General features: G+C 34.5%; 1 protein-coding gene and 1 long non-coding RNA gene across 3 annotated transcripts; one reads left to right on the forward strand and one right to left on the reverse strand.

The window, feature by feature from the left end:
- The first annotated feature begins 2,973 nt into the window (after window positions 1-2,973).
- On the forward strand, window positions 2,974-8,670 carry LOC123563186 (uncharacterized). Of its 2 annotated transcripts, none has more exons than XM_045355829.2 (2): window positions 2,974-3,178; window positions 4,054-8,670. In XM_045355829.2, the coding sequence occupies exon 2, from the start codon at window positions 4,402-4,404 to the stop codon at window positions 5,005-5,007; it is 606 nt and encodes a 201-aa protein (XP_045211764.2). In that variant the 5' UTR covers window positions 2,974-3,178; window positions 4,054-4,401; the 3' UTR covers window positions 5,008-8,670. The 2 variants fall into 2 exon arrangements, with proteins under 2 accessions (XP_045211764.2, XP_045211765.2); XM_045355830.2 differs by lacking the exon at window positions 2,974-3,178 and adding an exon at window positions 3,265-3,406.
- A 1,763-nt stretch (window positions 8,671-10,433) lies between these two features.
- Window positions 10,434-19,171, reverse strand: LOC123563188 (uncharacterized). The gene is made up of 2 exons (XR_006688760.2): window positions 18,344-19,171; window positions 10,434-16,937 (listed from the first exon to the last, which is right to left on the reverse strand). It is a non-coding gene; the product is annotated as an uncharacterized LOC123563188 (long non-coding RNA).
- Between the last annotated feature and the right edge of the window lie 6,387 nt (window positions 19,172-25,558).

Genomic DNA, 25,558 nt, shown 5'->3' on the forward strand with positions numbered 1-25,558 from the left:
CAGATTCTTATTATTTGAAGTAACGTTTTCTTCTACTATTCCCTTCTAGCAAAACCAAGCCCGTTTTTAGAAGGGATTTAAAAACGTAGATACGGTATTAGATAAAAACGGGGTTTTACAATAATTAAAACTGAAGCTGTTTTATGCAAGGCAAAGACTTAGGGAAGCAGGGAGAAAAGTAGGTAAAACTATCGGTACACTTCATAGAATAATGCTACGCAACTAAAACCAAACCGAAGCAATATATAATATTTCAAAATGAAGTTGACGGAATAAATGTTTCCTGGGTTGACATTTCTTTCTTCGTTAAGAATATAAGACGTCTTATGGGCCGAAAGAACCAAAAGCGACTGGTTCACACATTTTAGGTGAATAATGTTTTCTCTCAGTAGTCTATGTATTGTGGTGGCTTTTACAAACTTGCTGATATGTGAATTTTTCAAGATGTCCAAATGAATTACCAAAAGTATTTTGTAGAAGGGAGTAATAACGTTGAAACGCTTTTGAAATAAGAAAAAAATCCACTCTATTTGCTTTGTAACCGATATCTTACACTTACTTTCAATCACTTTATTGGTTTTTAGTGTCGTATATATACGCACAACTTGATAGAATAATTTCACCTTTTATCTGGTCGAGTAGCTTTAACCCTTTTTCCACTGTCAATAATCAATAATTGTAAGTGCTGTATTTAGGAACAGACATCTTTTCTCCAAAGTACTGGGAGAATGGATTATTAAGTAAGCAGCGAAAAAGGATTGAGTTGCAAGAGTAAAGGTTGGCTCGAATACTTGATGTTATTTTCTTCGGCCCATGCTTGGGATTTATATATATATATTTGTATATATATATATATCATCAAAACGTAATACGAATGCTTTTACATTAAAAAACAACACGAATGCATTTACATTAAAAAAAAATAACATTTGTTCATCAATAGTCAAACAACATACCAATAGTCCAAAGTAAATCTGTCACCTGCGACATCATCTTTAATTTAATAAACAGAAACAAATCCTTGTCGTTCTTCACCACTACGCTGTACACCCTTATCGGCGGCAAATAAAGTATTACTGATTTGGAGTCTTGGCGCTCTTCAAACTCGTCAAAGCGCTCCAGAACGAAATGGCAAAATACAGAAAACACGCCGAAATTATCTTTACGTAAAGAATATAGTAATATAATGGTTACAACACACATTTAATAGCTGTTCTTTATTCTATATAAAATTGACATATTTCCAATGGCGAAGCACACATCAGGACCCATTTTAAATGTCTGTAACTGAATTTACTTTATGAATATTGTCAGTGCTGAGTAAAATCAAAAGAAAAAGTGGGGGTCTTGTGTGATGCAAGAAAAATATTTTCAGTCAAACACACAAACTGCAAAATCAGCCAGTACTAAAATGAGACCCCAAACTGTAGTGGTGGTGTATGATCCAAGTGTCCATGAAAAATTCTGTCATGCTGTTATTTTATTATGAAAATGATACCTACATGTCAAGCTTAGATCTGCGATGTGATTTTATGGGGAAAATCCTATTTGTATCCGCCATTATGCTACTAACATTTTTTCGCGCCATTTTCCTATTTAGTGTCTGTATGTCTATAATCAATAAGCGTTTGATAGTGATCATTCATCCAAGTTAATGTGATCACTAGCCTAATAGTTCACTAAAAAGCTGTTGGTATAAACAATTGTTTTATTTGTCAACGGGATAGATACAGTAAATACGGCAAAAATCTTGCTGTTTATTAAGAAGTTTTTAGAAGCCTTGCGGCGAAAAAAATCGTTATTGATCGCTGGCGCAATACTATAAAGGATGTACGTTTTCCTGCCATTAGGTTTCCTGATATAAACTATCCGAAATCTCCGAATAATTTTGGTCTTTAGGACCAGCACGCAACACTACAATGGACCAACAATATGACTGACATCTTTGGAGTTGTAATGTGGCCATTTTGGGGAGTTATATGCGGTTTCATCACAACAATGTAGAAACTGACAAAATTTCGTAGAAATTAGAATTGCTGTGAAGAAGACATAAAAAGAAGTTTTTAGAAGCCTCGTTTCTTCTGAGTTTCTTCTGACTGCCGATGACATTATTGGTCGCTTTATTAATGTAATGAGAATGTGTAACTCGTCAATTGATGGTGAATTCATTAAATGCTCCCGGACGGGTGAGGACAAGGTTTTATAGAGCTGAAACAGGTCATCGTGCCAAAATAGATATCGTTCGATCAATTAAGGTTATAAATGGTGTCAGCCACCATGCTGGCAGCTCGAAAAGAGGTGACGATCTGGAAAATCGATGAAATTAACACTGTCGCATTACTGCTTCACTAAATTTGAACTAGGACCCCAGCTGGTTGTGAGCGGAATACACAGATTGAAACTAATATGATTTTTTTAAAAAAAAACACGTGTGAACAAAAAGTAATGGACTTAGTATGGATATTTTCAGTTTCTTTTGCCTTAGTTATGCTTTTATCCAGTCGGTCGAATAAATTCTAAGGTCCTGATTTAACTTGGCTATGCTGTATGACCACGTCCTCGTCGTGATGCTCTACTTCCTTTTAAAAATTTCAGGCGTGTATTGGTCCCAATTTTCAGAGTTCATATTTTGTTACAGTCGAATATGCTTTCTGGGCATATTAAAAGTGTGGTAACAATAAAAAAAAATAACTATGAACTTTGATGTATGAAAGACGTTAGGTCCTAAGCTCTTTGGCGTAGAATCACTGGTTCTCGACTGAAATCTTAAGGTCTTTAAACTGACTGTAACAAACCCATATGCTGCTTTACAACATGTTCATTTTCAGTGATTCTCTCGTATTGGACTGAAATAATGAACGCATCACAGTTTTCTACACTCGTAGTTCTGTTATCATGGTTATACGCAGGTTTATATTAAACGAAATAATGGTATAGATTTATTGGATGCATATATAAAGGCGATAGACATACCTGACTGTCGTATACACAATTTTGCCCTTTCAATCGTACACATAATACACATACTGTGTACAAATATAGGCCATGTTTGTAATCTTTATACAAACTTGTAAATAAAGTATAGATTTTACATTGTAAAGTCAATAAATATTATTGTGTACATGCGTAAACTACATTTGTCAGCGGATTTAGAAGGACATGCGTAGATCTATTTAAGGTAAGCACATTTTGAAATATTACTTTAAACATTTTACCTTATTCATGATATATTTCAAAATATCGTAAAGATGTACCAACTGTTGAACCACAAAATATACGTTTTTATGTTATCGTGATTATGTGAGCGGTTTTGATGGATTAAGCATGTTTAAGTTGCATATCATATTAATAGTATTGCAACGTCTATACATACTATAAACAATAATTCGATTTTGTTCCAAATACGGTGAATACAACTTTATGATTGAATCATTTTACAATTTTTTTGCCAATTCTGTGCATACTTTCACTGGTATGACCTTTTTCATAAATATGATCTTGACAGTAAAACCAGAATTAACGAAATTTCGCTGTAACGTGTATACAAAGTCTCATTTACATTTCTCCAGGATATTTCTCTTTACATATCACATACATACGTACTTAATAATGATCCGTTTACATACATCATGTGCATGTATATACATACCTACAAGGTGATTTGCTTTATATGAAAGCAGGCTGGTGTTAATAACTAAAACGTAAATTTATTTAATACATCGGTTTAAACTTCATTTAACATTGAGTTTAATGATTGTTTAACAATCTTACGTATAGATCCAAGTCCTGTTTGGTTTGAATCTATGGAGGGATGTATAAATGGTCACCGTGATGTCTTACTAAAGGCTATATTTAATTATTAACGTTTTGAGTATTTTGTACAGTGCGCATTGTAGCTTATCCAATTATGCATTTGACAACAAATGTATTTTAATACTAGGGCATCGCCCGATACAAGTATTGTGTCGTTGGTAAAGAAAATAAAAGACTATATGTATATTAAACTGTATCAATAAAATCTGTAAGAACTAACAATTCCTTTTTCTTCTTCAGATTATAACAAGCTAAACACATGTTGGTGTGCTGGCAGATATAGGACCTTAAAGAGATAATTCACGATGTTGCAGAGACAAACAGCATTGAGCAAGCAGTATGCAGCCACTCATAAACGGTGCCGTTTTATTATGAATCCTTAATAGAAATTAGGCAGTGAAACCAATGGGAAAATGATTATTTTGTGCGTTTTAATTCATACTGTGGATGAAATTAAAAACAGTTTTTACTGAAAAAAAAATGGTTGAAACTGTTGTTCGATCTGAAAAAAATCTTAAATAGCAACTGGCAGTCTGCTGATTTAATGATTCGCTGAAAATTTATTTGAAATTCTTCTAAACATCAAATATGGCGACAGATCGTCTGACAGACGACGAAAGTTGTGAAAAACTTCTGGACGAGTCTGTAAAAGAACTGGATGAAGATGAGGAAGACTGCATTAAACATTTGTTAAACGCACTCGAAAGAGATGAAGCGGAGGCCAATGAAAAATATTGGGAAGGGAGACAACTCTTAGCGAAGGACAGGGGTTTGATGCTGGATTACAATGACAGAGGTAATGAAAGTGTAAATGCTAGTGTAAGTGATCTGAATACAAGTAAACTTAAACTCGACATCACTGCAAACAATGTACCGCCCAAAGGAACAGAAATCAAATTCAGCAAAATATCTCCGTCGTCGTCAGATAAACAAAGACGTGCAATGAAATTACTTAAAAAGCATAAGTCAGAAACTGGGAAAATTATTTGTGGTATAGTGATTATGTTAATTATTTTAGGCATTGGAGGGAGTTTACTTGTTCTTGGATGGATAATGGACATGGAGGATCTTTACCTGCTTGGTGGTATTTTTGCATTTGGTGGTGTTATTTTTACGATTGCACTTATAGTTGTAAGATGCCAGACTAGAGAACAACTAGGAGATACGGATTATTCTGTTCTCTATAAAGCATAGGATCTTATAATTTCATTATAAGGCCCACAGGATTTAGATCTCTTGCCAATTATGTCTTAATGGATAAAGCGTTGGCAGAAGAATAAATTCAGTTCAGTCCTCTTGTTAAAGAAACAAACAAACGATATGGTCACAAAAATGGTGCTTATATGATATAGTTTTGCAATTTAAAAAATGTACAAGCATAGAAAAGAGTAAATTGTTCACATTTAAAATTATTATAGTCAGCATTTAAGTTTTGCATTAATAGATATGTGTAAGGTTAAGGTTATACAATTGTACTAGATTTACCATTAAATAGGATCTCACCTGACCACGTGTCGTCCTACCGTCGTGTGTTATAAAGACGTTCTGGAGTGTGTACTGTACATTCATCTTTTGTTTTGTATAGTTGTTTTAGATACGATTCGCAACCTCCCCTGTTTTACGATGTTTTTGTTAGTTTTGTTATTAGGGAGGTTATGCTTTCATACATGTGCGGGTATTGGTTTTTTTGAGATTTTATTTCATTAAGTTAAAAAGGCGATTTAGAATATTGCAGTTATAGCTTAAACATTCTATTACGTTCAGAAGTTTATTGTCAAATCTACATCAGAAGTTTTAAATGTATATAAGCAACTCGATTAAATTATGATATTGTAACAGACCCTTACTTCTACTTGTAGAGAATTTCTACACGTACATGATACCCGTACAAGAATGAAATCTGAACCGCTCTGTTATAGAACAGCATATTTACTACATGATACCAGCCCCATTATACCAACGTGTACATTGTTAGATATATCTATTGTTAAGTTTTTTTTTCTTCTGCTGCCTGGTCCAATATAGTCTTTTTCTCTTATCGCCGCAACAAATGTCAGTAGGACAGTTTTTTTTTCGAGGCCAACAGCACTAAAGGAACCACGGCACTAATTTATTGAACACTCATTTTCCACTTTGTATATTTTTGACATTTTGGTTGACAAAAATGAGGGAGAAGGTTGTAATTCAATTCAAGTATGAGGTCACAGAAGTGTAATTTTGACGTGACTTTTCGGTAAGCAAATGTAACAGGAAAAAATATAATTATATCTCTTAGAAGATACATGAATCGTACCTTTTCCTTCATCTTGAGCTAGTTCTAGGATAATTCTTTAAAATGAAGAAATGAATTTCCCATTGAAATGGATCTGTGTCTGTACTGTACAATAGCTCTGTGAACATCTCCAGTTGATATAGAATATGTAGGGGGATAATATTTTCGTTCTGTTGAATCTCCACGCAAGCGGCATTTATCTAAAAATGATAATGTAATGATGTGTTTATACAATCGCTCGGTAATAGATCTGATCTAGGGTCAATACGACATACCTTTGATCAATGAAAGGACCATAATGATACACATATATCTATTAACTGCATCTTACGACGCATATATAGTGTATTTATTTTAACTGTGATATCAGATATTTATTACTGTTTCATACAAATATACTGCTTCTTGATAGTTTGAGATAAATATATTCGTATCGATAAAAATGTATGTGTTACACTACTTTCATATCCGACATACAAATTTGCACATTTTATGTCTATACCGATGCCCGATCATTTGTTTTACTAGTGGTCAACTAAATATATCTCGCGTTTTATTTATAAACTTAGTGTTTTATCCCGAGATTCGTACTGTATTACAAATTTTAGTATCTTTGTTTAGTTGACGTAAGTTTCGTATTGTATTGTTTTTAAGATCAGTAAAATACGATGACTCTGCCATTGTTACATGCGCATTTAAAGAAAAAATGTTTATTTTTAACTGTCTCCTTTGGGCAAAGTTTTTTGGCGCGCGGGTCGGGGGAGGGGGGGGGGGGGGCTTGAGCGACTTTCTGGGATGACATAAATCCGAATTAGTGTGTGGAAGCCATTCATATTATAGCTGATCTCCTATCGATGTCTCAGACTTTGCAAAAAATGCTGATCAAAAGTAAGCTAGTTTGATGGTTTATTTTATATGAAACACTCATCATTACATAAAAAAACTTCTTTGAATCGGTTATCCGTTCATTTTAACAGTTCTCATACAGGACTAAATATTGTTCAACAAAATAAGCTGTAATCATATTCTGCCCGAGTAGTTCAATTTAATAATTTTGGCAACATTGAAAGAAACAGAAGCGCGAAGTATTTATGCATTTTAAATTATTTCAGCCTCATAGACGGTTTGCATGATATATAGGAGATAGTCTTTTATTATATAAACACAAGTAATAATGCAATAATGTGCTCGAGTGAAATATCTTTAGACCTTACAAAAAATGTTCAGTTTATCATTTCAAGTCAGATGTCTGTATGAGCCTCATTTTCTACCGAACAAATCCGAAACGTCATACAAGAATACGTAATTGCAAATGCCATTACAATCCTGAGTTACCTTTAAGAACATTTTCACAATGCCATTCACAAAAAAAAACGAGACGTCACGCACGATATCATGATGTCTCAATAATTATTTTGAGAAAAATAAAAATGAAGGTATGAATACTGATGATCTTGCTAGAAATTATTGTATCCGCCTTTTTGATATGAAATGCCAACTATTTATAATTCATAGTCTTCCGCGTTGAAGCCTTTGGTAAACATCTAGGGAAATTAAAAGCCGAAATACTTGATGAAAATGATCGCATACTTGCCACATATGTTATAAACCCCAATTTTAGGCAATTAGCGCAAGTTAAGGCAGTTGTATATCAAAAGGTTTTAATGCATTATTGATTAATTAATAAGTTTTTAATGTACATGCATATACATTGGTATACGAGGAGTGTTTTAACGTGTCTATATGTTTGTATTTATAAGCTTGGTAAGTTTATATTTTATTCTTTTGATATGAAATTTATACAAATTTACATAAATTTATGCTTTGGAAGTTATTTATGGTGTATATGATATTATTTTGCCACAAAATAATTTAGTCATTCTCAAGTTATATCAGATTATATACTAGTATTTAACAAAACCACCAACGCACCCCACTATATGTTTCATATTACTAGCAAACGAGGGAATTTTACTCGAATCATAGCAAACAAAAATACAAAACATCTTCTTTGTCCAACCATAACAAATTTGAATCAGAATGAAATATTGAACAGTGAAAATTTAATATCTTCGCCTCTGTAACTTTAAAAATTATGACATTTTAAGAAATGGGGTGATTTCGTAATATGAATAAAATGGTACCACTTCAACTACTGATGTTTACTGAAATTTTATATGCATTAAGCAACATATTTTAACCTGCTTTTACATATTTTAGCCAGCTGGTGGCAAGTCTGCCTTTGCATCCAGTGCAAACCAAGATCAGCCTGCACGTCCGTGCAGTCTGAACATAGTCTGCACTGTTCGATATTCAGTCAGTAAACGTTCTGTGAACTCTCCTTTGAATGACAAATGATACTGCCTAAATTGAATGATAGACCAGTCCATTTTAATTTAGCAGGGTAAAGGTTAATAGATTTTGTTATAAATATTAAAGTTGCCAAAATACCAAGATTGTGTTTTCACACTGATGATTATAAATATCACAGTGCACATGTATTTAATGTGGATATGATGTATTAGCATATACGTGTACATGTACTTGTTATCATTTTAAGACTGCAATAAACTTTAGAAAGCCAAGTTCCTTTTCATTAATTCTTCTGAAGCGTTTGAACATGTGTGGAAATTCACGACAAGCCGCACTAGATCGAAAAAAGTTTCTTAGAACAGTCGGGTTCTGCGGTCTGGTGTGATGGTTGCTTTTTCAACCATAGCTGTATCACTTATTTTCATCCTGTCGCACGTGATACTGGGAGGGAGCACGTGTATGAAAAGATAGTATATTTACCTTATTATATGTGTAAGCAACAGAGACTGCATTTTACACCCGATCTTCATGAAATTTGATCAGAATGTTTGTCTGGATGCAATCTAGGTCAGGTTTGAATATGAGTCATCTGGGGTCAAAAACTGGGTCACCTGGTAAAATCAAAGATAAACCTTTTGTATGCAATATGGGCTGCATTTTACACTGGATATTCATAAAATATAGTCAGAACGGCTGCCTTGACGAAATCTAGGTCAATTTTGAATATGGGTAATCTGTGGTCAAACACTAGGTCGCAAGGTCAAATCAAAGAAAAACCTAGTGTATGCAATAGGGACAGCATTTTACACTGGATCTTCATGAAATTTGACCACAATGTTTGTCTTGCTGACTTCTAGGTCAGGTTTGAATCTGGGTCATGTTGGGTCAAAAATTAGGTCATCCAGTCAAATCAAAGGAAAAGCTTGATAACACTTTAGAGGCCACGTTTATGACCATATCTTCATGAAATGTGGTCAGAATGTTTATATTGATGTTTAAAGTCTTGGATGATTTCGAATGTGGGTCATGTGGGGCCAAAAAACTAGGTCACTAGGTCAGATCAAAGGAAAAGCTTGTTAACACTCTAGAGCTCACTTTTTTGCTCAATTCTTCCTGTAACTTTGTCAGAATGTTGGTTTTATGTAATCTTGGACAAGCACGAATCTGGGCCGTGTTGGGTCAAAAACTAGGTCATTAGTTCAAATCAAAGAAAATACTTGTTTACCATCAAGATTTTTGGTCCAATCTTAATGAAAATTGGTCAGAATATTTGTTCCCATGAAATCACTAGGTCAAACATGTTTACACTGAAATGGTGTGTTTCTCAGGTGAGCGACCTAGGGCCATCTTGGCCCTCTTGTTTTTTTTTTTTGTTTGTTTGTTGGGTTTTTTTTTCTGAGAAAGACGAATGATATTTACAATGATTTTGATTACACAGACTACGTATAAATTCCAGAAATAAATTCCAGAAACATATATATATATATATATATATATATATATATATATATATATATATATATTACTCTTAACTAGTTATTTGTATTTGTTAACTATTTCTTGAATTTAGCTCTGGTTTAAATATATTGATAAAGAATTGTTCTTTTTCTTTTCTTAAAATCGCGTTTGTAGTTTGTAATTTATATAATGGAAAGATCATAAATGATGGTTATCTTTGTCCAGCACTGTGCCACATGTGTCGATATGTTCACTGACATATAGCATTCGTGTGTTTTTGTCTCTTATCTGTTGTCGGTGAACAGTTATTCGTTTGCGTAGAAAATCCCCTGTCTCACCAATATATTCTTTCTGGCAGCCACAACATCTAATAACGTATATTAAATTTTGAACATCACAGAATAAAGTGTTTTTGATTGTGAATGATTTTCCGCTTCTGAAATTAAATGTGTTTCCCTCCAATAGATGTTGACAAAGTCCACAGTTTGATCTACCACATTTCGTTACTTTTTAGAACTGTTTCGTTTTCATCAAATTTGGCCCTTGTTAGCATTTTCTTCAGATTGGCAGGCTGGCGTTTACTTTATTATTATTTATTATAGTGACAGATACAAAATAAACAGATACAATACAATTATTACAACAATTAGATCAGATCAATACCCAGCCTTATAAGGCTTATCAGTTACTCAATACATTGTAGATAAATCATGCATTATACAATTTACAGTACAAATAAACTACAACATCATATATTGGGTCTTGGCCATTTTTACAAATGTTTAGGCGAACCAATCTTTGCAACACATTCTAGAAGAATGTTACAGTTCGAGTTGATTCATCCTCCATCGTAGAAGAATAATAATTTCCAGTTTGGATTTCTGCCTTTGAAGAAACATAATTTCCAACCGAAACAGGCTTTTTCGCTCCCTCCGACTCGTATAGTTCTTTGGTATATTCGGCACGAATTTGTCTGTTTTTCAGATAAGGTCTACATTGTCCAACAGTGAACAGTATCGAGAACACTATTCCCCCGAAAGCAAATATGCTTCCAAGGATGAGACAGTCCTTGTTTGAGTAGACGATTCCGAGTATGATCAATGTTGCCCCAGCAGCCAAACAAAACACCACTACCAACATTCCTATACAAACAGTTGAAAAGCTCGTCTTGTTTTGTTCTAAAAGCTTTGCCAACTGAACTTTACGTTCTGTTGTGGCCGCCTCAGATACCTGCCTAGGTATCGATTGGCCTTGGCTGGGCATTGCGTGTGTCGACTTTAAGCTTTCGTCCAATATATAACTACACTACATTTAAACATATCACTAAGCGCTGCTCAAACAGTGGTCATCGTCCAATTATGTTTTAAGATCCATCCTGTTTGAATCAATAATTTAAAAGAATATTAAGCATTTTTTAAAGATCTGGGTATATGCAGAAAGACTTAAGAAATTAAAAAGTACAGATCAAAGGTCTGTACCCAAGAATCACAAAACTATTAACACTTGTATGTAATATAAGTCTTTGTTCTGTGTGCATGTGTAATCAATATTTTGATGTCATTGAATATAAGATCTAATATTCCACAATTTTCAGTCATAATAATTTCTTCAAATAAAACATCAATGGAATTCAAAACAACACGCATTAAAGTCCGTTCCGTGTTAACGTCTGGATTATACAAAATTTATTCACAACACACTGATTAAATGTCCTCTATTTTTGATAACAAATCAATGTATTGAATAGTTAGGTCACACAGTATTTCGGTTATTTAGCATTTAAATTTGTTTAACTTACTGTTGAACAAATGGTCTTCATGCATTGCGTATAGATAGCTCAAGGGTTTAAATTAGTATTGTATATACAAGGACGGCGATGTTTTTGTCTGTTCGTGCTTCCGTTAAATTCTTTTCACGACACTTATTCATATTTAAAGACGAGACCGCGTATTAAAAAAAGCATAAGACATTGAGACCGGGCTTAATTGAAGAGCTTAATGATTTCAGAATTGTAATGGATAATAAATGAATGAGGAATGCATAGTAATAGTATAGAACATATCCCAGGCAAAATAATTGGAGACCCATAAATTTACTCCACCTATTGAGCACTATAAGATATTTTGCTATGACTTTTAGATCATTCTAAAGTTGTTTATCGCTCCGGATTCAAAAAAAGTATGAACACTTTTAAGATCCAAATTAACCAAGACAAAACTGGTATCTTTTTCAAAATTTGTATGAAATATAGTCGACAGTTTAGTTGACAATCGTGCAAGAATATGAAGACATTTTGGGCTTATTTATATCATTCTTAAATTCTCTTCCCGAAAAAACACCACGACCTAGTGACCTACTTTTTCCTCCCACATGAACTTCGTGCAAATCATTCTGATAATACTGGTATAACACAGCTATTCTACAAGATGACAGGTGGACAATTTAGGCTCCCCCTGAATTGACTCCTCTGCAAACTTCAGTATAGCTTTATAAACATAGAATAAAAACTATCTAACTCGCATTAATATATCAAATACTGTGCATACTACTACATTAAAATAATATATTAAGCCCTTAAACACATTGTCGTCACTATCAGTTTGTAACTACATACTTGTTATTTCTCATTTTCTTCATGCAAAATATGTATAATTACCATCATGGAAATACAAAAGAATACAGTTATTTTGTGGCACGTCTATAAGGGGACACAAACGAAATCGTGATTACAGATTTCAATCAGCAAATTCCCAACATTACAGTGCTGAACTATTTGAGTTTAAATAAACGTTGTTACATTTCAAAGGTTCACTTTGTCATCTTTTTTACTAATCTCTGGAAGGAGAAAATTCATCCAATGCCTGATTTATTTTCCGACTAAACTAGTATTCGGAGCGGATCTGTCTATTTTCAAAGTGTGATCTACAGTGTCCGACAAAGAGTAGTACAAAAAATAGTATTCCTCCAACGCCAAACACACCTCCGACGATCAGGAAATCCTGGTTGTTTAAAATGAATCCAAGAATGATGAGACATATACCTAAACTTAAAGTAAACAGGAATATAAAAACACCGACACAAACACTCGAACACTTGGTTTTCCTTTGATCCAACATCAATCTAAGTTGGCGCTGACGTTGTTCTACTGCTATAACTTCACCTTTCGGTTTTGGTGGCATTTTTGCAGCTTTGTCTAAAGATATTCAAATCAGTTTAATGTTGTCATAAAACACAGACAATTAGTGATAATTTAAGTTCTGTTCCGTTATGGTATCTATCCTACAGTTCGAATTATGTTAAGTTTCAAACATTGTGGCATCGATCTACATTGTTGTAATATCCATTGCTGTAGTTTTTATCTGCAGTGTAATTCTTGAGGAAACAAGCCTATTTTGATAAAACATCATTTCATTAATTCACTGCTTCAAACTAATCGTCTTCATTTTTTTTTTCATTTTTGTTGTTGGAGGTCCAGCTAATATTATCCTACTTTCACACACTCTGTTTCAGACTGGAATAATGTGTTGCAACCAAACATTTATAGTATATTTACATTCACTTGTTATGAACTGCATGTAAAAGCTGATCATTAGTAATAATCATAATCCATTTTAATCCTCTTTAGGATTTGTTAGTAATATTGTCGGGGTTCAGGGACGCTGAACTTAATAACAACATAAAAATATGCGATTCAAATCCTAGTCCATGCGAGGCTTAGTCTGACTTAAGCAATTTTACTTAAGGAGCCGTACCCTAAATCCCCGATATACCTATTAAATACCGCCTAAAGAATGAGAGACATAAGGGATGAAGTACAAGCCACATCTGATAAGTTTCAACAATACAACTGAAAAAGTGTACATGAAAGTGATGAAAAATTCATAAATCTTAATATGTCTGTTCTGTAATCTGTACCCCAGTTCTACCAGAGTGTGTGAATGAAATGTCTGGTCAAGATCCAGGTCTTCAATCACGGACCTGTGGAGGCACAAAGATGAGCACTACTCATCTAAGCTGTGCAAACTGCAAATATGAGAGCGAGATGAGTGAGACACTTGTATACCACTGCCCGTGTATATAAAATACATGTAATGTTCCATGCAATAAAATAAGTATAAAATCTGTATATTGAAATTCAGCATCTTCTAAGTGGATCGAAGTTCCTCAAATATAATTCAGCAATTGAAGTAAATGAAAAGGTTCCCAGTTCCTAACGGTAACAATCGAAAGTAAAATTTAATACACAAATGACCGATCAGCGACAGTTACAGTAAGATATCTATAAACTCCGAGTCAAATAATGAGCGGACCTGGGTGCTGAAGTAGCGTCATCCGAAATATTAAACAATTGTGTGGCTAAGTATGTTTGCGACAAGGACATACTGGGCGTCGCATTATGTGAATGTTTTATTGTTAGGTTATTAGTAAATGACTTTACCTTAACTGCTGCCGTTTTGTAAGTAATGACCTGCATGAGTTACATCTTTTCCGTAAATTAAATGTCGGTGTCCGAACCGAAATAGCGATATAACTATTGGATACTTGGTCTAATGTTTTGATTAATATTTTGTGATGTGATCTGCAGACAAAAAAATCAGCCGCCAATCTCGGGGTTGTAGGTTCGAACTCTGTGTCTGACCGTTGGCTATATTTTTGACGGGAAGATTGTCACACTTAAACCAAATTTTTGCGGTTCATTTAGTACAAGAAATACACTAGTATTCAACATTCTTGTATGTACATGTTAGTAAACCGTTGTACAAAATATCGACGAAAAACTTTAAAACATCTTCGATCTTGTTACGTCTAATGGTAAAAATAACTAACCCATCGCCAGCGTTTCCAGAAGTTTTCAGGAAAATCCAGGACCGGACAGGTGTTCGTTCATTCAACCGACAAATTCAAGCAACTGTCGTCAGTAGACGGAAAATGAAATCATAAAATACATTTTGTTTTGGAAAATATGAAATGTGTTACATGACGTAATAATAAAAGCAATATCTATAAAATTACATTACATCGAATTAAGAAAAGTGCTCTGAACTTAATTCGAACCCATGGTAACGGGAGTAGATGTCCGAGAGCTTAACCCATTACACCACCGTGTCGTTGATTAACTTTTTATATGATTTTAGTTAATATTTTCAGGATGCAAAATATTGCGTAAAATACCGAATGGCATTGTATTGAGTGTCAGGTCAATACATACGAGTAATACTAGTCATTCAGGATAATATGGCAGTTGCACAACAATTTTATTATTTTCCAGTTACTTATCAAGAAACTTTTAGCAAAGATCATTATAGGAACGATAGATGTGTTCATCCTAATCGATGATAAACATTTATATTTATCTGCTCCACTGCCATATTTTCTTATATTGTTAGTAGTAATATATCATTAAATTAAAGGTAACAGCATAAAACAAAGCAGTTCTTTGTTACTTAATAGGATATTTGTGTACCAAATGTAATAAGCATCATGCAGAATCAGAATAACACTTAACGCGCATTTCCATAGAGGAAAACTATTACTGGTAAGATTTATTGCGTATGGAAAACATTAACAAGATTTAAAATTCTGCTAGAAGCAATTCAGAATAAAGTTGTTCGCTTGACAAAATTTTTATATGAATCTACAAGAAACAAATTGATAAATTATTAAGTTGTATTTTTGGACTTATTTCACGTGTCAAATTTTTTGTGTTCATTTTTTTTCACCTTTAGAAAGATGGTAATGTTCTCGTTTTCTTAAATGTGAAAATATTGCATCTACTGTTCACTCGTGAAAGGCACTTCCCAATCTTAAACTGAAAGAAACAAATACCATATAAATGTTATAATCTATATGCTCAGCTGACACATTGTCCTGAATGATAATACATTGTCATGGTATCAAATACATCATTACATATAAACAAAATACATGGAAAAGAAATAAATAAGGAATCATGTACATAGTAGCTTACATAATATAAATAAACATACAAATTTGGCACCTTAATTAATTGAGACTCGATGAGTGTTTTTACAAATTTTCTTAAGGGTATCACAGATGTAAACTGATATTTCAGAAGCGTATGTCTCATTGTTATATGTAATCGACATTAACAACTACCATATAAACTAGGCACGCAGAGTGTCTGTTTTATTCGATCCCGAATTTCTAATAATCTCATAGAAATAAAACTTAGTCACCAAATATTCGATGCACTGATGTCTTCTGAGTTTGCAAATGTCACAACAAAAGCAGTCACAACGTGTTTTTTAAGTAAGTTTATCTCGCAAAAATTAAGAGTAATCTTATGACAAAAATGAGTAGATATCTGCTTAAAAGAATATATGAAATTATAAAAGGCACGTAGAGTGAGTTTACAGTAACTCAAGTTGAGAAATGTCGTGCGTTTTCTTTGTCATTTCTTTGCTCACGTCCATCGTAAATACCGCGTTCTTTTTATCACCTGGTTCACTCGGCAACGCCAATCGAGGTGGCGGTGGGGTACCAGGTGTGTCAGCATAGAAAACAACGCCTGAGGTAGTTGCGGGAGTGGCTAGAAATGATCGCATTTTTTCTCCATAAAGATCATTTTCTGAAGGCTGTGGTCTATTTCTAGCACTTATTAAATCCTCATTAGGGTCAAAAACAGCGTTATAAAATTCAACGTTACTTTTACCGCTAGTTGGTCTTACGTCGTTAGACGTTTCAACTAGATTTAACGTCTCAACAATGTTACGTTGACATCTAGGTCTACAAACTGCCGTATACATAATTGCAAAGAACATCATGCTTCCAGCACCGAAGAGACATCCTAATATTATCAAGTCTTCTATATCCTTCACAGCTCCGGCGATAATCAATGCGATTCCGAAACCTAACACTGAAAACCCGAGTAAAGGAAGACATATTATGTTCCACTTTTTATCAATGGTGTCAGTGATTTGGGTAGGTACATAAACGCGTACATTTTTCTTTTCAGTAAACTTGACTTTTTCTTTTCCTGGTATATTCTGCGACATATTACTGCTGTTCCAGTGTATTTGAGTACAAACAGCTCATCACAGGGCATTTTGTGGAATCGATTCTGAAAAACAGAACAAAGTGTCATAACAGCACACAACGGAATTCTGATAGTTGATTAATTAGAGCTTATCCTCTGCAAATCAGAATAATTCTGTTGAGCTTTTATGGTGTAGTATGGTAATATAAGCTATATTACTGCGTCCCTAGCACTCAAAATTGAGTGTCATTCGAGTTTTAATGCGCTGTGCTTGATGTAATATTGATTGAAAATAAAGCAGAAATCTCTTTTGAGCGTGTGAAGCGAAACGAATTTATTTTTTCTTTGCAAATGAATTAAGATACAGGTTGTAGACATATCTGCTACTAAAAAACCTTTACTGGTGATTTCGTTTTCAAAGTGTAATGTAACAATCATTAAAAACATGTCGATGCTACAGTTGTTACACTCTAGAACAAAGGGCAGCCGATCAGTTATAACCTTTCTTAAATAAATTGAGAAAGTGTGTACTTCTATGTCATTGTTTCCATGTATCAGCCTCTCCTCTGTAGATTTACTCTTTTTTGTTTGAAAAGAACACAGTAATGAATGTCAGTGCTATGTTCGTCATCTTGAATCAACTTTTCAGCACAGCAGGACTAAAAAGATTTCAAAACTGGTTGATTCAAATGTCCATGCACAGGTGTTTATTGGTCATTTAACTATTTACCGTGCATTATTTATCTACGATATCGATAATCGATTTTAACCTTTTATATGAATGTATCAAGCTAGGTCAAAGAACATTCCAGGTTAAGAATTGGACAATGCAACACTTCACAACGTCAACTAGTTTATGCCACTCGTGAAAATTTTGCATCTAGTGTTGATTCTGAACATTCTTACACTGAAACACACAAATGAGCCGCACCATGAGAAAAAATCAACATAGTGCGTTTGCGACGAGCATGGATCCAGACCAACCTGCGCATCTACGCAGTCTGATCAGGATCCATGCTGTTCGCTTGGTCTGGATCCATGATTGTCGCAAATGCACTATGTTGGTTTTCGCATGGCACGGCTCAGATATCCTCTATATAATACATCCTGGACATTTTATATAAAATCCACTCGGTGACCGAACGGATCGATTTCCCACAGTGTGAAAGTAAACAGATATATGTGTTGATACTGTAATTTCGCGATTAGATCCTTAACTGGTGCAGCGTATGTGGATTCATGAAAAAGACTCAGAATTACTTCTGTAAAATGTTTCGATTTCGGTAGAAAAATGTTGGTATGAAATAATACGCAATTTAACATACACATTTCAAAAAGATAATTATATATAGTCATTTGTTATGGTAAGTATTATATAAAAACGTTTTAAACAAAATTTCCGTGTAATTTATATTATCAGGAATTAAACATGATCTTATTTTTGTCTGTATATCAACGTTTTACTAAACAATATATCAAAAGCACGTTACCTTGAATAACTGCGAGTGTTCACTCCATATTTATTCTGGATGCTAAAAAGTATTTCGAAATTATGTTCGTTTACTTTTGTTTACATTTTTTCAATGTTAACTGCGTTAAAATCCGATATCTTGTACAACGGTTTAAGCTAAAAATAGATTAGTCGATAATATTATGTCGCTTCGTTAATATTTTATCAATATAAAATTTCACCCGTATAATATACCCGGGTTGTACAAAAGCTAATGTAAAATGCCTGTTCATGTATGTACATGTGTGGCAAAATCAATAAATGTTTGATCTGATCTGACTTTGTATCGACCAGCGCGCTAAGTCTTTGTGATTGAAGTGTGATAAATAGGTGCATTTTGGCTGAACACCACTAAATCCAGCTGTTCTTTATTTCATATAAAATCCACTCACTTCATAACGGTGTTTCGACATTTTCTAGCATATCAGATTTTCAGAGACTTATATTCCCATAAAGAACTAGATCGCTACTTTAGAAAAACAAAAAGAAAAGTGGGTGTTAACTTTTATATAAGAAAACTACAGTTCGTTAAATACAACCCGCTGAATTTACTACTTTCCGCTTCTTTCAGTTTCTCTTTTCGTGACATTAAATTCTTACGCCGCCATTTTTATCTAGCATGCGATAGGAACATGCCGATTTCATTAGAATGCAAAGTGATACATACTGAAACGCGGTAGGGTAAAAGTAAGCACGTTGCTGCCGAGAAAATGCACTAGGAAAGGAAAAAAGATTAGTACTATTTATATTTGGACTACTTGTGACTAGACCTGCGGAGGCTTACATTCTATTTGGTAGTGATCAGCCTATAATTTTCAAGTAATTAGTAATATGGAAGATAATAGATTGGTTAAATGATTCAATATAGATTTAATACGTTATATATAGAAACACGTATATATATACCAAACACTTACTGAATGGCTTGCCAGTCAATAGTCAAAACTATTGGCCCTCGTTCCGAAAGCGTTTTATTGCATGACATCAAAAATTAACTTTCACAGATATAGTTTATATTCCTTACTTATTAGCATTGTAAAACTTGTTGAATATAGACTGGTCATATAGCACAAACTATTGACCAGCGATTTTCATAAAGTACCCTGTAATAAAAATATTATACACTTATTGAATGGCTTGCCGGTTAATAGTTAAAACTGTTGATCATCGGTCCGAAAATGTTATATTACCTGACTTCCGAAATTAATTTAGATAATGATATGTCTGATTCAGACTTGGTTGCACTTTAGCATACATAGATGACGAACATGAGGCCTAAAAAAAAATTCTTTGTTTCCGGTAACATGCTCAAAAAAATTAGGGTAGGTAGGTCGGAAATTTTATTTGTTTGGAATTCTTTTTTATTAAGGGAGACTTTTGGGAAATTATTTTTGTGTCAAAAAATGAATACAAATAAGGGGGTTATGTCTTTAGAGCATCAGTAAGTTGTTTTTAACATCACTGGCCATGTTTAAAGCATAAAAAGTGCACTTTTGCAGCTTTATGTCAAAAAGTTGAACAAAATATTCTCCAAGGCCATAAAAACATTTAGGGTCGGGCCAAAAATTTAGGGTAGGTCTTGATACCGGAAACAAACATTTTTTTTTACGCCTGAGTAGACTATGTCTAAAGTCAGGTTCGTTGCTGATACCTTGCAGATACAAATCTGCAAGATGCCGAGAAACTTAACATGGTCATACATAAATCGCCCTCGGGATCTCTTTTGCAATTGCCTACTACATGGCATGTCCGTGTCTTTAAAATGGTTACGAGCTCAATATATCTAAGTACCAATCTTTCTTGGAGCAACCACATGCAATGAGTAAGTGCAAGCGCTTATAAAACATCTGCGAGAGACATCGTCCATCCGTCCTCTTCTTGAATACGCCTCCCCAGTACAAAGTCCCTTTACTAAACAGAATGAGGACAAAAAAGAAATGGTTCAGAGACGGGCTGCATGATGATTCTTAGCAACAACTCTACCCATGCCAGTGTGACAGGTATGATTCCAATAAAGACTGACGTTCTCTTGATAACCGCATATCCAGGACAAGACTTTGTCGCAATTTATCACATTCATCTAAGGCTATGTACCTTGCATATGCGTACGTTGCGCAAAATTTCCAGGCACTCACACGACATCTACATAACACAAATACTGAGGCAGACAACTACCGATGATATCCGCCTAACACCTGTACAGCAGAACGGGTTACCTTCCAGCATTTCACTGTTGTCAGATCTGGAACGGTTATACAGTGGAACAGACTGTTCACAACATTGCACTGTCGTCAGACCTTGAACGATTGTACAGCGTATCTGGCTACGGCTAGCTGCCTTCCAGCAGTTCACTGCCGTCAGACCTTGATCGTAGGCTTTCTTCAAGATCTTCACTACTGACAGATCTGAAATGACTGTAAAGCGGAACCGTAATTTTCACACAAACGAAATCGCAACACGTGTGAAAATTTCGTACGAATTCCTCACACATTGCGTAACAAATACGTACGAATATGTCACAAGTAGGTATTGTGAAATTTCAGAGCCCCATTTTTTAACCACCTCTTACTACCAACGAAATTTTCACAAATATGTCATACATGTGTGAGGAATTTTTCAATTTTTCAACAGAGAGTCTGTGTGAAGTTAGCAGAATAGCATAGAATTTTCTTCTTTTTTTTTGGAGGTGGGGAAGAGGGTGTAATTTGTGGGTGAGAGGGTCAAAGTGAGCAGAATAGCAGAAAACCTCCAGCAGAATAGTAGAACAACTCCAGCAGAATAGCAGAACGACGAATTTCAAGGACATATTTTGGGAGAGAGGAGTCAAGGTCAAAAGCAAAAGTGACCATCTTGGCAAGTTGTTCTGCTATTCTGTTATTCTGCTGGAGTTATTCTGCAAAGCACTGAAATTGACCGATACTGAACGCTTGCTATATTTTCAAGAGAACAAGTTATATTATCACAAAACAATGCAAACTTTTAAAGCTACTGACCAATTGACCAGCAACCATTTTTATATTTTCAGAAAAAAAAAAAATATAAAAAACAAGAAACAAAAAAAAAAATCATGAAAAATAAAATGCCGGTATACGCCACGATGGTGTATTTTTCTGGAGCTGTCGGCATTCTTCCGCGTCGCATTCGGCTACTTCGGATAGGTTTCGGCGTTTATACCACAACCGTTCGTATGCCACTCCTCGAATTGATCGGACACGAAATGCGACGGGCTGAAGTATCAGTGTGAAATGATTACCAAAATATTGAGTGCTGAAGAATATGCCCTTGTGACATTGACCTTTAATCCAGTGTACCAAAATTCTGCATGGGTAATCAACTTAATATGTTCTGTCATCCTCTGAAAAATGAGGCTCAATCAAGCATAGCAAAACAATATTCCAACCTGATCTGTCTGAGTGGCATAAACTGTTGTTTGGAATGTGTGAAAATTTCGTATGAACAATATTTCTACATATGTTTTTTTGACTTGTGATGTTTACGTTTCTGCTTTGAGAGGGTTATAGGTACAGAACTAATTTTTCACAAATGTGTGACATATTCGTACGTATATGTCACACAATGCGTTAGGAATTCGAACGAGTTTATCACACATGTGACGAATTTGTATGTGTGGAAATTACGGTTCAACTACGGCCTTCCTGGACTGCACGCAGTCAGACTTGCAATGTTTGTATAGCGAAACAGGCTACGACTGTGCTGTGGAACAGGCCATATAGGTATATAGGTCATATGGCGACTTTCCAGAGGAAGAACCCAGGTGCCCCTCCGTGCATTATTTCAACACGAGCGGGTACCTTGGTAGAACCAGCTGGATGGCTTTCTCACATGAAGAATTCAACGCACCAAGTGTGGCTCGAACCCATATCGGCGATGGGGCAAGTGATTCGATGTCAGCGACCTTAGCCACTCGGCCACGGAGGCCCCGCTTAATACTGATCACTCCTGTAAGATTTTGATAGAAATACAACCTGTATAATAAGAGAAGTGGCCAAAACACCATAAAATTTGATGAATCTAGGGCCATAACTCTGCTGAAAAATCATTGAAAAAATCGGAAAATGCCGACCATATGCACAATCAGAATTGGCGATAATCACTTTTGTACGGTGTGGAGGATATCTGCCAAATAATATAAGAGAAGTGGCCAAAACATCATAAGATTTGATGAGTCAAGGGCCATAACTCCACTGAAAATAATCAAACTGGAAAATACTTACGATAAGCACATCTAAGCATTAGTAATGATTACTCCTTGGAAATTTGGTGTAAATCCACCTGATAGCGTCGGAGAAATTGCGTGGACAAATTTTGTCACAGATGGACGGACAGACGGATAGACAACACTAAATCAATATGTCTCCCCCACTACATGTGGGAGACACAAATATTTCCTTGTGTTGTACATCCGGAGGCATGCCTCTTTAATGTCTTGCATAATTCGAACACCCCAGCAAAATTGTCTGTTATAATCATGAATTGTTTAAGAGTTCAGACATTAACAATCATTATAAAAATCCACGTTGGTTGTGAGATGGATTTAAAGCATTTTAACATCACAGTGATGTGACTACAAGAAAACAGAACGACACTTAATGCAAATTTCTAAACATATTACATTAACTACACTCCCGTAAACGTGTTTTAAGGTATCTCATTGGATTTTCATTATACCAACACGGAATGTTAACAGTATTTGTTTCACCGATAACTGGAATTGATATAAAAGAAAATCTGTTTTGTCTGCGTTCAAAACACGTCCTGATGGAAAACGTCTAAATGTCATGCACTCAGCAGTCATGAAAACTAATTAATATGCTGTGAAAAGGATAATATATTTTAAGGAGAAAATCTGTTTGTTGAATTGGGAAACGTGCTATATTTTGTAGTATAATCCCTGTTTATTTGTTGAATTTCACATCACATAGACATAATTCTAGATCGAATGGCGACTTTCTAGCTTTTTATGGTGGAGGAAAACCCCAGGTACACCTTCATGCATTTTCAGAAAATGGGTGCGAGTGATTGGAGCGGTTAGATAGGCAGATACATCGACCTTCCTTAAGCTAGCTATATGGCATCCTTACATGAAGAAATTCTATACCCCTAAGCAGGTTTCGAACCAACAGAAGTTAGAGAAAAGTGAATCGAAGTCAGCGATCGTAGCCACTCGGCGGAGGTCCCACATAACCTCTCTAACAGATAAACACACCTATACAATGACATATATTCAAATTCCCATTTTATAGAAATTTGAGTAAATGAACCTTTATGTTGCAACAACCTCTGCACATCAAGACATTTCAGTCTTTCCGCCGATGGTGACTCCAGAGTGGTTGCACAGAATATGAAATAAATTGCGTAATAGCATAATAAAATCATTCGGTTAAAAGTACATTAAAACATTAAATTTATCAATATATATATTTTGTTACAAACAGAACGGAAACGATTTTATATATATCTTTTAATTTAATCATATTTTATTGCTTCAAATTTTAATACAAATACAAAATTCATGCTATGAAAATGGCAAGCTTATTTTAACAAATTAATAAAAGTATGATTAATTTAACTTACATAAACTTATGTTTACCCAATTTGTCTGGAATATTTGTAAAAATATATGTTAAATCATTGACTCATGAACAGATTCAGTCAAACATAGTCTGTTTGTGTTTTGCTTGGTTGTGTTATAATTATTTTTCCAAGGGATCTTCATTTTCATTGTTACAGATCATGCAGTGGTTAGAAATTATAAAACACCCAAGTTCATATTCGAATATGTAAATAATTACTTAACAATATATTTGTAAAACATAAAATTTACATGTTTGTGACGCCAGTGCAGATTGAAAAAAGTTGTACGAGAGAGTTCCCGTGCCGGGTGCAGAGAGTAAAGAGGAATCATGTGTTGCAAAATTGCGCCGACTGAGAGGGATCCCGTGCATTTACGAAATCAAAAAATAGGGCGTTTTTAAGTAAATATGATGAAAATAACCACATAAAGTGTATTTATAATCAAATTGGGATCAACGTCTTCACATCTAAGGTAATAGATGCTTGCTATATTGAAGGGAAGTCGTACTTAAGTTTCATAACATGGCACGAGTCAGTACCCTCCGTCTACATTCTATCTACGTTTCGACTTGTGTCAACTGATAAAACAAATGTAACGATAAAAAAACAAGGGTATATAGCCACGTCTTCCCGTGGTTCATATGTCTTTATGCAGAAACCTGTGTTCAGGACGATAATTCGATTTTCCGAGCTCGCTCCCTGACAAAGCAGCGACGTTGGAGTTCATTGTTTGCCAGATAGAAGGTCCTGTGCTCGAACAGAGAGGGATCCGTTTTCTCATTTACCGCAGAGAAGGATCCGACATGCATAAACACCGTGATCTAACAAACGAAATACATAAAGTGATATTCAGTTTCGCATTTAAAAGTATATTATGTCCATATATCTTATCTAAAACATGAACAATTTCTTAAGACTACACAGTATCTATAATGTTTTGATAGCATTGTAATTGTTAAATGTTTTGATAGCATAGTACATCATTAAATGGTTTGATAGCATAATACATTTTTGAATGTTTTGATAGCACAGTACATCTTTAAATGTTTTGAGAGCACATTGCAGCTTTAAATGTTTTGATGATCATAAAAAGTAAAAATTTGCTTTATGATCTCTCAGTAGAACGTATTGATCTCAATTAATGCAGTTCCTGTAACAGCTTTGAGAAATATTTCAGGCTTTCAAATAACAACAAATGCAGTTTATGCAAATGCTCTTTCTGAAAGGCAGTTATTTTCAAAAAACTTGTTTTTTGTATCATTTAAATGTATAAATATAACCCGAAATGAACATCAAAAAAAGAAAGAATTAAAGATGAACCGTCAAATGTAATTACACTTTGAACGTGCGTACAAACGTTTCTTCGAAATTTCAGAACGTTCGTATAGCTGCAATAGACAAAACAAAGTTCAATATCTAAATAGACTTCATTATTAATATTTTGGAAGATCATTTTCCGAATTCTAATGTCCTTCCTCTATCTTTGCTGTAAAAAGTCTGTATTAATCCAGTTACAGTGAACGCCAATTTCTTTAAAAAAAAAAACAACAACACATTATGTTGGGTTAACCGACATAATTGATGTGTTGGAGGAAGATCT

The sequence above is a fragment of the Mercenaria mercenaria genome, chromosome 2 (genome assembly GCF_021730395.1).
Source record: "Mercenaria mercenaria strain notata chromosome 2, MADL_Memer_1, whole genome shotgun sequence".
Taxonomy (NCBI): Eukaryota; Metazoa; Mollusca; class Bivalvia; order Venerida; family Veneridae; genus Mercenaria; species Mercenaria mercenaria.

Coding starts and splice junctions, on each gene's coding strand:
- LOC123563186 (XM_045355829.2), top strand. CDS start 4,402: ATGGCGACAGATCGTCTGACAGACGACGAAAGTTGTGAAAAACTTCTG.